This window comes from Nerophis lumbriciformis, linkage group LG20, assembly GCF_033978685.3.
Source record: "Nerophis lumbriciformis linkage group LG20, RoL_Nlum_v2.1, whole genome shotgun sequence".
Lineage (NCBI taxonomy): Eukaryota > Metazoa > Chordata > Actinopteri > Syngnathiformes > Syngnathidae > Nerophis > Nerophis lumbriciformis.
Genome location: NC_084567.2, coordinates 24,843,870 through 24,856,828, shown reverse-complemented (window position 1 = coordinate 24,856,828; position 12,959 = coordinate 24,843,870). Strand labels below are relative to the sequence as shown.

The 12,959-nt window shown below is 40.5% G+C and overlaps 1 protein-coding gene across 6 annotated transcripts in view; it reads left to right on the top strand.

Annotated features, from left to right (window-relative positions):
• The window catches only part of pip5kl1 (phosphatidylinositol-4-phosphate 5-kinase-like 1), an 82,851-nt gene that overhangs the window by 65,976 nt on the left and 3,916 nt on the right, over window positions 1–12,959 (top strand). For all 6 annotated transcript variants that reach the window (XM_061980644.1, XM_061980647.1, XM_061980646.2 and 3 more), the window contains 5 exons: window positions 2,255–2,379; window positions 3,321–3,355; window positions 3,427–3,482; window positions 6,484–6,596; window positions 6,761–6,923. In XM_061980644.1, the coding sequence (XP_061836628.1) occupies window positions 2,255–2,379; window positions 3,321–3,355; window positions 3,427–3,482; window positions 6,484–6,596; window positions 6,761–6,923 (492 nt within the window). The remainder of the gene's footprint in view (window positions 1–2,254; window positions 2,380–3,320; window positions 3,356–3,426; window positions 3,483–6,483; window positions 6,597–6,760; window positions 6,924–12,959) is intronic.

The following is a 12,959-nucleotide window of genomic DNA, read 5'->3' as shown; positions in this document are numbered from 1 at the left end:
TGAGGGGTAGGGATGGGAATTGATAAAATCAAAATCAATATAATAAATTAATATTCTTTTGTCAAATGTATTCTTCTTCCTAAGGGGTGGGGGAACTGAACAGAAAATAATTTAAATGCACTGAATTAACCTAAAATACATATTTTTGGAATGTTGGAGGAAGCCGTAGAGCATGCAAATTCCACGCAGAGATGCCCAAACAGAGATTGAAACCCTCAATCTTCTGACTGTGTAGCCAACATGCTGGTCGTCTCCCTGGCTGGGTAAAGCAAACATCTCCTGCGCTAATTGGTTTTCTTACTATGTTATCCATCGTCTCATACATCTCTGTTTTTGAGACTAAGTGTATTCTTCCTCTGTGTCAGGAGGTTGGTGTGTATTGTTCCTGTGACACGTTCCCTTGCTAGGCAATTGTTTCGAACTGTCCATTATGTTGGCTTGCTATTGACTAGTGGAAAGTGTAACTCTTTTTCATCCAAGAATCAGTGCCTTTAATTCTAATTCCTTTTTTGTTGTTGTTTCGCCTGTATAATATAATGACTGAGTGAAACGTTGGTGGACTAAAATTTAACGTTCACCTACTGTACCGAAAAAAAGGAGCGTCGACTGTAATAAGATCAAAATCAATATAATAAATTAATATTATTTTGTAAAATGTATTCTTCTTCCTAGGGGTTGGGGGAACTGAACGGAAAATAATTAAAATGCACTGAATTAACCTAACATACATATTTTTGGAATGTTGGAGGAAGCCAGAGCATCCGGAAAAAGAGATGCCCAAACAGAGATTGAAATCCTCAATCTTCTGACTGTGTAGCCAACATGCTGGTCGTCTCCCTGGGTAAAGCAAACATCTCCTGCGCTTCTAGCGGCAGATGTCTTTAGTCATTGTCATCCAAATGAGAAGGCATTAATTTCAATTTAACAAATAATAGCGCTAACAGTATAAGCGGGTGTTTGTTAGTATCTGTTGTATTTACGCCATGTGACTGCTGCCGGGATGACATCAGACCAGTTAAAAAACGCGACATTTATTTATAGTTATTGCGTGCTGTGTGTCTAAACGTTTCAGCATATTGCTCGTACGCAGGAGCGCCGAAAAGGGGGGGTAAAGGAGACGGATTCTAGGGGCCCATGATGGAGGGGGGCCCAGAGAGGCCCCTAATGATGAAATTATAATACAGAAAAAATAATGACACTGTGTTGGGGGCCTTGTAAAGATTATTTTCATGGGGCCCAAAATCCCTAGCGGCGCCCCTGCTCGTATGTCCTCTTGATGAAATAGCAGCCTTGCAGTTTTTACATTTAGCGCCGTTGCATTCTCTTGTCAAAAGACTTTGGAGCGTTTCTGCCGCCATGGTTGCCATGTTGCTGTCTGATATCACTAAGCACGTTGTGTAATGACATCATTCCCGCCCACCGTATTCGTCAAGAGAATCGTTATACACTGCGAACCGGTTCTGAGCAAAGTTTTCGATTCCCATCCCTAAAGGTAGGCAGGGTTTGCTTACAGAGCAGCCAGCGCGAGACGGCAGAGGTGAAATTCAACAGGCATTCGGACTCCCAGTCGCACCGACTGTTTGGCAAACCGTGTCCAGGATTACAAGCGCAAAACGGATACACACAGATGGATATTTACCTCCTCTATTCCCAGACAGACATTCAAGTCAGACATACTGCCTGTTTGTCAATTTGTCGCTGGATGACTGAAGCAGCATGAACTGGTAATGATGAACAAACATTAAAAAACAAACAAAAAGAAAATCTGTAAAACAAACAACCCATGAGCTAAGTACAGTAATAATGAACAAACAATATGAAAACGTTATAGGCGTTCTCAGTCACATGAGCAAAAAACTGCTGCCGATTGTAATTTTTGTTTTGAGCCAGTGCCAAGTAATTTATTGACAGCCCCTCAACCTAAAGCACTAGTCAACGCGGGCTGACAGCTACGGCATGCGCTTTCAGAGTCCGCCTGACTGGATGTTGAATGTCTGTTGAATATCCATCTTGAAACTAAGTTCACTTTGTTTGCGCGAAGCAAGTGTCAGGTTACTGACACGCATGCTATTTAATCAGCATCTTGATATGCCACACCTGTGAGGTGGGATGGATTATCTTGGCAAAGAAGAAATGCTCACTAACACATATATTTTTTTAACAATATTTGAGAGAAATATAAATATATATATATGTATATATATATTTCCCAGGTCTGGTGTAAAATGTACTTCACTTTGCTCTAAATTTCCAGCAATGACAAGCGCTTCTTTTTGAAGACCCAGAATGAGAGGGAAATCCGATTCCTTCTGGACAACCTGAAGATCTACATGGAACATATGAAGACATATCCCCATTCACTTCTGGTGAAGTTGCTAGGTGTGCACCTATTTTTGTCAGTAAAAAGTAATGGTGTGGCAATAGGCTCGGCTCATATGATGACAGGATATTGGGTTCATGAGAACAAGACGAGACAATATTTGGATGTACGTTTAAGAAAACTGCAGTGAGTAAATAAATGAGTAGACAGGTTTTTTTTTAAATTGAACTGAGTCACAAAACTATGCAGGTGTATTTTGCTATGTTTTATGGCTTTACATGCATGACCTAAAATCAACTGCTGTACTTCTTTCTACAAATTGAAACTAAAAACTATAAAAGTTAAGATTAAAATATATACGACTAAATAAGCCTATTGCCTCTTGAGGAAACAAACCAGCATACCCAAAGTGCTTTTCCATCGCGTCTTGACATCCATGATTGACTTGTGTGACAGTTGTGGCTGCTTTCGCTTGGACATTAAAAATTGCTGTTGGACTCTGACGAAGGAGGGCAGCCGCCTCAGGCTCATCTTAAGAATATCCTGTTTACCTGCACTGTAGTTGCATTAGCAGATATCTGATTTATCCCCCCAAAAAACACTTCTGCTTAAATGAGGGTAAAACAAATGAGGGTTGATATACCACCAACCAAGTGGAACTTAGAGAAAACATTTATCTGATGTTTATTCTAAAATACCACTAAATCAAGTCAAAGGTGTGTGATGTATGTATATGTTTCATTGTTAATGGTAAATGCAGTCCTTATTTATTTATTTTTTAAATACTCTGTTTTGTACTTGGTACTATAAATGCACTTAAATTTAAGAAAACAACATATAATTAAAAAATAATTGAAATTATTTTTTGAAAGGGAGAAAAATGTATTTTTGTCACATGAAAAATGTTGTGTAAATCAATCCTCTCTAAATGATGTTAATCAGCTGTTTTCTGTTACCGCCTGTCCGATTGAAACATTTCCAAACTTTCTGTCTTTACAAGGTGTTCACAGGATCAACATTTCATACAGGCAAAAGGTACATACTCATTCTTCTTTTTCCACTATGGCAAAGCAGCATTTTAACTCTTATTTCCTTGTCATTTGCAGAAATACTTCATTGTTATGCAAAGTGTGTTTTATCCAGATGATCGAATCAGTGCCAGGTAAGATTTGCTCACAGAAGATTTGTCTTAATGTGCAGGAAAGCAAGGAAAGTAGACAGTGGAATGCTGCTCCAAAAGGTTTAATTCTATAACAGTGGGAGTCGTAACTCAGTATTCAAATGTACAAAAATAGAAATAGAGTGTTCAATGTCCAAAACGCACACAACAACGTTAGGGACATGAAAAGAAAGTAACAACTAGCTTAAAGCCGACTCATCACAAAAGACATGTGCCCACCAGACTATGGTTTGACAGACTGGGGACTAAATCATTTGAAATTTATGTACACCTGGACTAGACATGAGTGAGAGGAGAGAGAGCTGAGTGTAGGATACACAAGAAAGAGACACAGGTGAAAATCGGAACAGGAACCAAACACAGACCCAAAACAAACCCATAAAATAAATAACATAATAATGATTACCGTGAATCAAACACAAAATGACACCTTAGAATCCCTGTTAATTCATCTCCTAAACCCTGGGATGTACTGCGAGAAAACTACACATTCCCCCCAAAAATGTCTGCTTGTTCTGAGAATTTTAGCAGTAGAGGAATTATAATTGTACCGTTGGGACAATTAAGTGTTTCAAATGGTGCTAAGACTGTGCCTTTGGTCTTTTATGAAATTATTCAAAACTTACGCTGGTGTCTGATTAGCCGTCGGTTATCCCATTTACAGTAAGTTGGGGGCTTGAATTATGTTTCCTCCCCTTAAAATGGGTTACATTTTAAATTTTAGCTGATGTGTTTCTGTTTATGTAGACATCATGGCCGAAAATGATTAAATGACAATAATTTTACCCAAAATGTATTCCTGGCCACATCAGCTGTCACTGATTACAAACGCCAAAACCAGTGAAGTTGGCACGTTGTGTAAATGGTAAATAAAAACAGAATACCGGTACAATGATTTGCAAATCCTTTTCAACCTATATTCAATTGAATAGACTGCAAAGACAAGATACTTAACGGTCAAACTGAAAACATTTGTTATTTTTTTGCAAATATTAGCTCATTTGTAATTTGATGCCTGCAACATGTTTCAAAAAAAGCTGGCACAAGTGGCAAAAAAGACTTGAGAAAGTTGAGGAATGCTCATCAAACACTTACAAACCCCGTTTCCATATGAGTTGGGCAATTGTGTTAGATGTAAATATAAACGGAATACAATGATTTGCAAATCCTTTTCAACCCATAATCAATTGAATGCACTACAAAGACAAGATATTTGATGTTCAAACTCATAAACTTTATATTTTTTTTGCAAATAATAATTAACTTAGAATTTCATGGCTGCAACACGTGCCAAAGTAGTTGGGAAAGGGCATGTTCACCACTGTGTTACATGGCCTTTCCTTTTAACAATACTCAGTAAACGTTTGGGAACTGAGGAGACACATTTTTGAAGCTTCTCAGGTGGAATTCTTTCCTATTCTTGCTTGATGTACAGCTTAAGTTGTTTAACAGTCCGGGGGTCTCCTTTGTGGTATTTTAGGCTTCATAATGCGCCACACATTTTCAATGGGAGACAGGTCTCGACTACAGGCAGGCCAGTCTAGTACCCGCACTCTTCTACTATGAAGCCACGTTGATGTAACACGTGGCTCTGCATTGTCTTGCTGAAATAAGCAGGGGCGTCCATGGTAACGTTGCTTGGATGGCAACATATGTTGCTCCAAAACCTGTATGTACCTTTCAGCATTAATGGTGCCTTCACAGATGTGTAAGTTACCCAGGCCTTGGGCACTAATACACCCCCATACCATCACAGATGCTGGCTTTTCAACTTTGCACCTATAACAATCCGGATGTTTCTTTTCCTCTTTGGTCCGGAGGACACGACGTCTACAGTTTCCAAAAACTATTTGAAATGTGGACTCGTCAGACCACAGAACACTTTTCCACTTTGTATCAGTCCATCTTAGATGAGCTCAGGCCCAGCGAAGCCGATGGCGTTTCTGGGTGTTGGTGATAAACGGTTTTCACCTTGCATAGGAGAGTTTTAACTTGCACTTACAGATGTAGCGACCAACTGTAGTTACTGACAGTGGGTTTCTGAAGTGTTCCTGAGCCCATGTGGTGATATCCTTTACACACTGATGTCGCTTGTTGATGCAGTACAGCCTGAGGGATCGAAGGTCACGGGCTTAGCTGCTTACGTGCAGTGATTTCTCAAGATTCTCTGAACCCTTTGATGATATTACGGACCGTAGATGGTGAAATCCCTAAATTCCTTGCAATAGCTGGTCGAGAAAAGTTTTTCTTAAACTGTTCAACAATTTGCTCACGCATTTGTTGACAAAGTGGTGACCCTTGTTCCATCCTTGTTTGTGAATGACTGAGCATTTCATGGAATCTACTTTTATACCAAATCATGGCACCCACCTGTTCCCAATTTGCCTGTTCACCTGTGGGATGTTCCAAATAAGTATTTGATGAGCATTCCTCAACTTTATCAGTATTTATTGCCACCTTTCCCAACTTCTTTGTCACGTGTTGCTGGCATGAAATTCAAAAGTTAATGATTATTTGAAAAAAAAAAAAAATGTTTATCAGTTTGAACATCAAATATGTTGTCTTTGTAGCATATTCAACTGAATATGGGTTGAAAATGATTTGCAAATCATTGTATTCCGTTTATATTTACATCTAACACAATTTCCCAACTCATGTGGAAACCGGGTTTGTATTTGTAAAATCCAACAGGTGTACAGGCTAATTGGGAACAGGGTCACCACTTTGTGAACAAATGCGTGAGCAAATTGTCCAACAGTTTAAGAACAACATTTCTCAACTAGCTATTGCAAGGACTTTAGGAATATCACCATCTACGGTCTAGTCCCGGACTAGAGCTGACCAATCTAAGTCTATGAGCACGAAGTGGTGAAGCCTATTCTGATGAGAGGTGAAACGTCCTCTAAGACAAACCAAACAGTCCAGTTGACCTGGATGATTGAGAACATTCATAGACATACATGCATGGTTTTTGTGTTGCCAGGTACGATATTAAAGGTTGTGAAGTGAGTCGCTGGACAAACCCTGCGCCAGAGGGATGCCAGATTATTGTGGTTCTCAAAGACCTTAACTTTGAAGGCCAGTACATCACTCTTGGTAGGTCTTCTGCTGTGTTTCATGTCGATTATGACACTGTTTATGAATACAAACTATATACTAAAATTGCAAAAAATATTTTAATCTCAATTAGTTTTTTTATCTGTTTAAATAAAGGAAAATTTTAAATTATTATGAATTAAATTGTACGTTTTTGTACACAGACCAGCAGCGTTCCTGGCTCTTGCGGCAAGTGGAAATTGACACAGACTTTCTCAGAAGCCTCAACGTGTTGGACTACAGTCTTCTAATCGCATGCCAGCCTTTACAGCAAGATGAGCGTCATCACGCACTTTCCTTTGCTTCACTTATCAAGAGAACTAAGCGGTTAGTAAAGTGTGGGCTTAGTTCAGTTAAAACTACCTGCAGTTGCTGAGATGATGTGGTTTGTTCCACAAAGCATAGGCCATCCATCCATTCTCTTTCTACTGCTTGCCCCTCTCAGGGTCACAGGGCGATGTGTGTGTGTGTGTGTGTATATATATATATATATATATATATATATATATATATATATATATATATATATATATATATATATATATATATATATTAGAGATGCGCGGATAGGCAATTATTAAATCCGCAACCGCATCAGAAAGTCGTCAACCATCCGCCATCCACCCGATCTAACATTTAATCAGAACCGCACCCACCCGCACCCGCCTGTTGTTATATATCTAATATAGACGATGCAAGGCATTAGTGAGGTTATAAAGCTTTTGCCTGTTAAAGAAAGGAGACTGATCCAATGCAGCACAGACATTCACGTGCCACGCTGTCACGGCCCAGACGCACACCAGTGCGCAATCATATAGGAGCCGCGCTGAGCGCACCTCCAAGCGCGTCTCGCTGCCGGCGACGGCCGGGTATGGGCCCGACGTTCCAGCGCCATCCATTTTCAGGGCTAGTTGATTCGGCAGGTGGGTTGTTACACACTCGGGTTCCGACTTCCATGGCCACCGTCCTGCTGTCTATATCAACCAGGGTGAGCCCCACCCCTTTCGTGAGCGCACTGCGCGCGGAGTGACCCCTGTTACGCGGCCCCGGCAACAGGGGTGGCGGGCAGGTAAGCTGCGCGGGCGGAGCGCGCGGAGTGACCCCTGTTACGCGCCCCCGGCTACGGGGGTGGCGGGCAGGTAAGCTGCTTACCTGCTGCGCGTGACGCCGGCCGCGGCGAAGGCGGACGAGGCGGGGTGTCGGTGCGGTGGGCGTGGTGGTGACCCTGGACGTGCGTCGGGCCCTTCTCGCGGATCGCCTCAGCTACGGCTCCCGGTGGGGCCCTCTCGGGGGAAGGGGGCTCGGTCCCGGACCCCGGCGAGGCGTCCCTTCTCCGCTCCGTAAAAGTGTCCATCTCTTTTCTTTTTTTTTTTTCTGTTGTGGCATATGCACCAGGTGCCTGCTCGTTTTTCGTATGTGGGTAACAACATTTAACTATGTATATATATTTCCGAATTGGTTTAACTGCCTCCCGCCTGAATCTATTTAAAATCTAATTTTTTTTTATTTCAACCGCCCGACCCGACCCGCGGATAAAATCTAATTTTTTTTTATTTCAACCGCCCGATCCGCGGATAATCCACGGACTCCGCGGTTGTGTCCACAAACCGCGCATCTCTAATATATATATATATATATATATATATATATATATATATATATATATATATGGCACGGCCGCTCTACCAACCGCGCCACGCTGCCCCGTGTAAATTAAGAGATTAAAAATTCATTTTTTTATCACCATCTTTATTAGCATAAGAGGTTGAACATCTCACAGCAGAAACGTCTTATAGACACCTGCTTTGTAAGTCTTAAACAAGTCAACTATGTTTTCAGTGCAAGGTGCAATGCAGGGCTGAGGGATATAGCAACAAAAAAAAGTGAAGTGAATTATATTTATATAGCGCTTTTTCTAGTGACTCAAAGCGCTTTATATAGTGAAACCCAATATCTAAGTTACATTTAAACCAGTGTGGGTGGCACTGGGAGCAGGTGGGTAAAGCGTCTTGCCCAAGGACACAACGGCAGTGACTAGGATGGCAGAAGCGGGGATCGAACCTGGAACCCTGAAGTTGCTGGCACGGCCACTTTACCAACCGAGCTATACCGCCCCAGTAACATGATTATATTTTTCCTATCATCCGATCTAAATTAATACCACCATATTTTTTACATTGCTTTTACGCTGCCAGTTTTAAAGCACCTGTTCTAAAAACCAAATAAACTTGGGATTAGTTTGACATTTTATTAACACTAAGTAAATAAAACGAGGACATTAAATAAAACAGCACGACAACATAACAATGTACAAATAAATTCCATTTTACTTGTTTTCAAGTAAAAGAAAGTACACACACAAATGCATCAGTTATTATTTTAACACTGGTGGTCCAACTACATTATAGGAAGTTGTCAAGTTATCCCTAATTTACCAATTAAGATCAGTGGTAGCGTAAACAACTGGCTAGCATTAGCAGTAGTCGCACAGTGTTTTTTTACACAGCTTTTGGACGACAAGTAGTCATTCAGTTTGCAAAACAAACATATCACCTGACACGTACAAGTCATTTGGTAACTGTTTTGTTTTGTATTTTGAAGTTAGTTTCGCAGCTTGAGGTGGCCGTGAGTCCCGGAGGCAAACACAGAGATGGCCCGAGAAGAGTGCTACACGTTTAGTATCTATGATTTTGCTTACTTCTGCGAACAGTACCTTGTAACCAGAAACAGGGCAGTAAAAGGTCTACTTTGATTGGCTGGTAATTAAATGTTTGAGTTGATATTTATTAAATCAATCCAATCAATCAATGTTTACTTATATAGCCCTAAATCACGAGTGTCTCAAAGGGCTGCACAAGCCACAACGACATCCTCGGCTCAGATCCCACATCAGGGCAAGAAAAAACTCAACCCAATGGGATGACAATGAGAAACAAAACCAGTTTTCATTAAAGTAACATAAAAATTCATCAGAGCTGTTTATCTATTTTATGGAGGAAAGTAGTTAATCATAGAACTGCCCAAAGATTGACAGCCCCGATGGATGATGTTGGATTTAGAGACGTTCCGATCGATAGGCCCCAGATCAGTATCAGACAATTTTTGTGAAAAAGTACCGGTATGTGATAGCCTTTCAATGCCCAATGTCAACAACGATCCCTTTTGGCTGATGCTGTGTTTATTTTTGATCTCTCTGCTAACAGACGCGGCTTTAAGCTCACTGTGTATGTCCATACTCCCCGATAGATGTTGATAGCTCTGTTTAGTAGTGACGGTCAAACGATACTAAAGCATCAATGCATTATGAAACACACAGAGTAATACTGTGTCCCTCAATACCTCAATGTGTGTATCACTTTAAGAAAAAAAACATGTGACCAGTACAGCTGTTGTGTCATTTGACTGTGAAGCGGCAAACTGTGTTTATCAGGAAGCGCTTCTTTAAGCTCACAGGTGACAGCTCGTACTGACTGTAGTAGGAGTGGCGTGCCGCGTTTGACGTCCGTATTTGTGGCCATCATCCATCTAAATGCAACTAAGAAAAAAAGAGACAAATTCCGAAGTGTGGGATAGTATTTCAGGTGTAACAATTGATCATCAAATTTATATTCTTACATTTAAAGTACTGTATATCAATCTGTGCTCGGCAAGTTCGCCTTCCAAAAGATAGGTATCGATCCAAGATACTTATCAATGAAGTTTAGCACATTTAACAATATTTTTTATATCTATTTTCCTGTCTGTGGCGTCATCGAAAACAAACAAAAATGGCAATACCTACGGTGGTCGAGAAAGGTTGTTTGTGTGTGTGTGTGTGTGTGTGTCTGTGTCTGTGTCTGTGTGTGTGTGTGTGTGTGTGTGTGTGTGTGTGTGTGTGTGTGTGTGTGTGTGTGTGTGTGTGTGTGCCTTTAAGAGGTGGCGCTATCATGTGTGAGAGCAGCAGAACAGAGTCCCGCGAGAGTTTGGGTTTCTGTGTGCTGAGTGTCTAAACGTGTGTTTTGACTAACTATGTTTGTCACCGCTAGTTAAGAAAGCGTCTGAGAGTGTATCTCCGACCAGCTACAGCACTATTACAAAAGCCACAATAAATACAAACGACACAAGACAATGATTAAGCTCCAACACAACTTTAAACCACGGAAGTCGCAGCTGACACAATGGAAGTGACAGTGGTGCACCGACTCCCGGAACACAAGTAGAAATGATTTGATGAGAAATAAATAAATAGAAGAGATGGATCAAGGAGGGTATGGAAATTAGGAAGTGAAGGGCACAACACCATTAACAGGGCTGAGCTTCCGCTTCCGCACACCTGGGACGCTGTCCGTCATCACCGATGCGAGGGCAGAGAACAGATGTAGTATGTCCGGGTTGGGGAACTTTATTTAGCATGTAAATCTACTCTTAAAATGTTACTGTTCTTTTAATGAAAATTGCTTGAATGTTGTGAATTGTGGGCATAAAGACTCAAATTACATCTAAACTGTTCGTCGCACTTTATTCAAATACGATATAAATGCATTTGCCATTAATTGTTGTTTACTTGCTTGTTTGTATCCATAATTAATTTACACATAATTCCCTCACAAGAAATAACAGGACAATAGGACATTTCAACCTGAAGTGTCCACTATTTATTTCACTGTCTCACTGCTTGATTTGTTTTGCTGAAAAGTTACAGAATCGATTTCAAGTCACTGTCTCGTTTTGTGTCGTATCGTTCTAAAAAAAAAAAAAAAAAAAAATGTTTCGTCCCTGAATCATTTCGGCAGCAATATTGAATCATTGTTAAATAGAATTATTGCATCCAGAGATAATATTGATCTTATTGCGCCAGATAAAGTAACTGCTCTTTTCCTGTTTACGTTTTGGCTCATTGACAAGAGCTGCACATTTCATCACAGCTATTCGTTTGAAATAAATTGAAATATATATATATATATATATATTGCTAACTACTTGTAGAAATGTGTGTAGCTGGCACAGGGGTTAGTGCATGTGCCTCACAATACGAACGTCCTGAGTTCAATCCCGGGCTGGGATCTTTCTGTGTGGAGTTTGCATGTTCTCCCCGTGACTGCGTGGGTTCCCTCCGGGTACTCCGGCTTCCTCCCACCTCCAAAGACATGCACCTGGGGATAGGTTGAGTGGCAACACTAAATTGACCCTAGTGTGTGAGTGTGAATGTTGTCTGTCTATCTGTGTTGGCCCTGTGATAAGGTGGCGACTTGTCCAGGGTGTACCGCGCCTTCTGCCCATGTGCAGCTGAGATAGGCTCCAGCACCCCCCGCGAGCCTGTAAGGGACAAGCGGTAGAAAATGGATGGATGGATGGATGGGATGAATGGGGTTCTAGAAACTGTAGTGACTTTTGTAATCCAGCAGGTGGCACCATTATGAAACAACAACACAGTGCAGTGTCAGTCCAGCCAGTGGGGTGTCTTTTGCGTCTTATCATTAGTGCAGTGGTTCTTAACCTTGTTGGAGGTACCGAACCCCACCAGTTTCATATGCGCATTCACTGAACCCTTCTTTAGTGAAAAATAAAAAACTTTTTTTTTTTCAAATTCAAGAAAAAGTCCTATGTTTTTTTACTGGTGCACAAAATGAACCGTGCATGAACATCACCTTGTTCAAAGAACAAAACCAACACAGTGCATGAACTCACAACAAATTACACACCTTACACACATTACCATGAATTGATTAACGTGGACTTAAACAAGTTGAAAAATGTACCGTATTTTTCGGAGTATAAGTTGCTCCGGAGTATAAGTCGCACCGGCTGAAAATGCATAATAAAGAAGGAAAAAAACATATTTAAGTCGCACTGGAGTATAAGTTGCATTTTTTGGGGAAATGTATTTGATAAAACCCAACACCAAGAATAGACATTTGAAAGGCAATTTAAAATAAATAAAGAATAGAGAACAACAGGCTGAATAAGTGTACGTTATATGAGGCATAAATAACCAACTGAGAACGTGCCTGGTATGTTAACGTAACATATTATGGTAAGAGTCATTCAAATAACTATAACATATAGAACATGCTATACGTTTACCAAACAATCTGTCACTCCTAATCGCTAAACCCCATGAAATCTTATACGTCTAGTCTCTTACGTGAATGAGATAAATAATATTACTTGATATTTTACGGTAATGTGTTAATAATTTCACACGTAAGTCGCACCCCGGCCAAACTATGAAAGAAACTACGACTTATAGTCCGAAAAATACGGTATTCAGGTGTTACCATTTCGTGGTCAATTGTACGGAATATGTACTGTACTGTGTAAACTGTACTGTTTCATATAATGTGTTCTCTTCCTTTGCAATCTGCTAGTAAAAATTTAAATGGA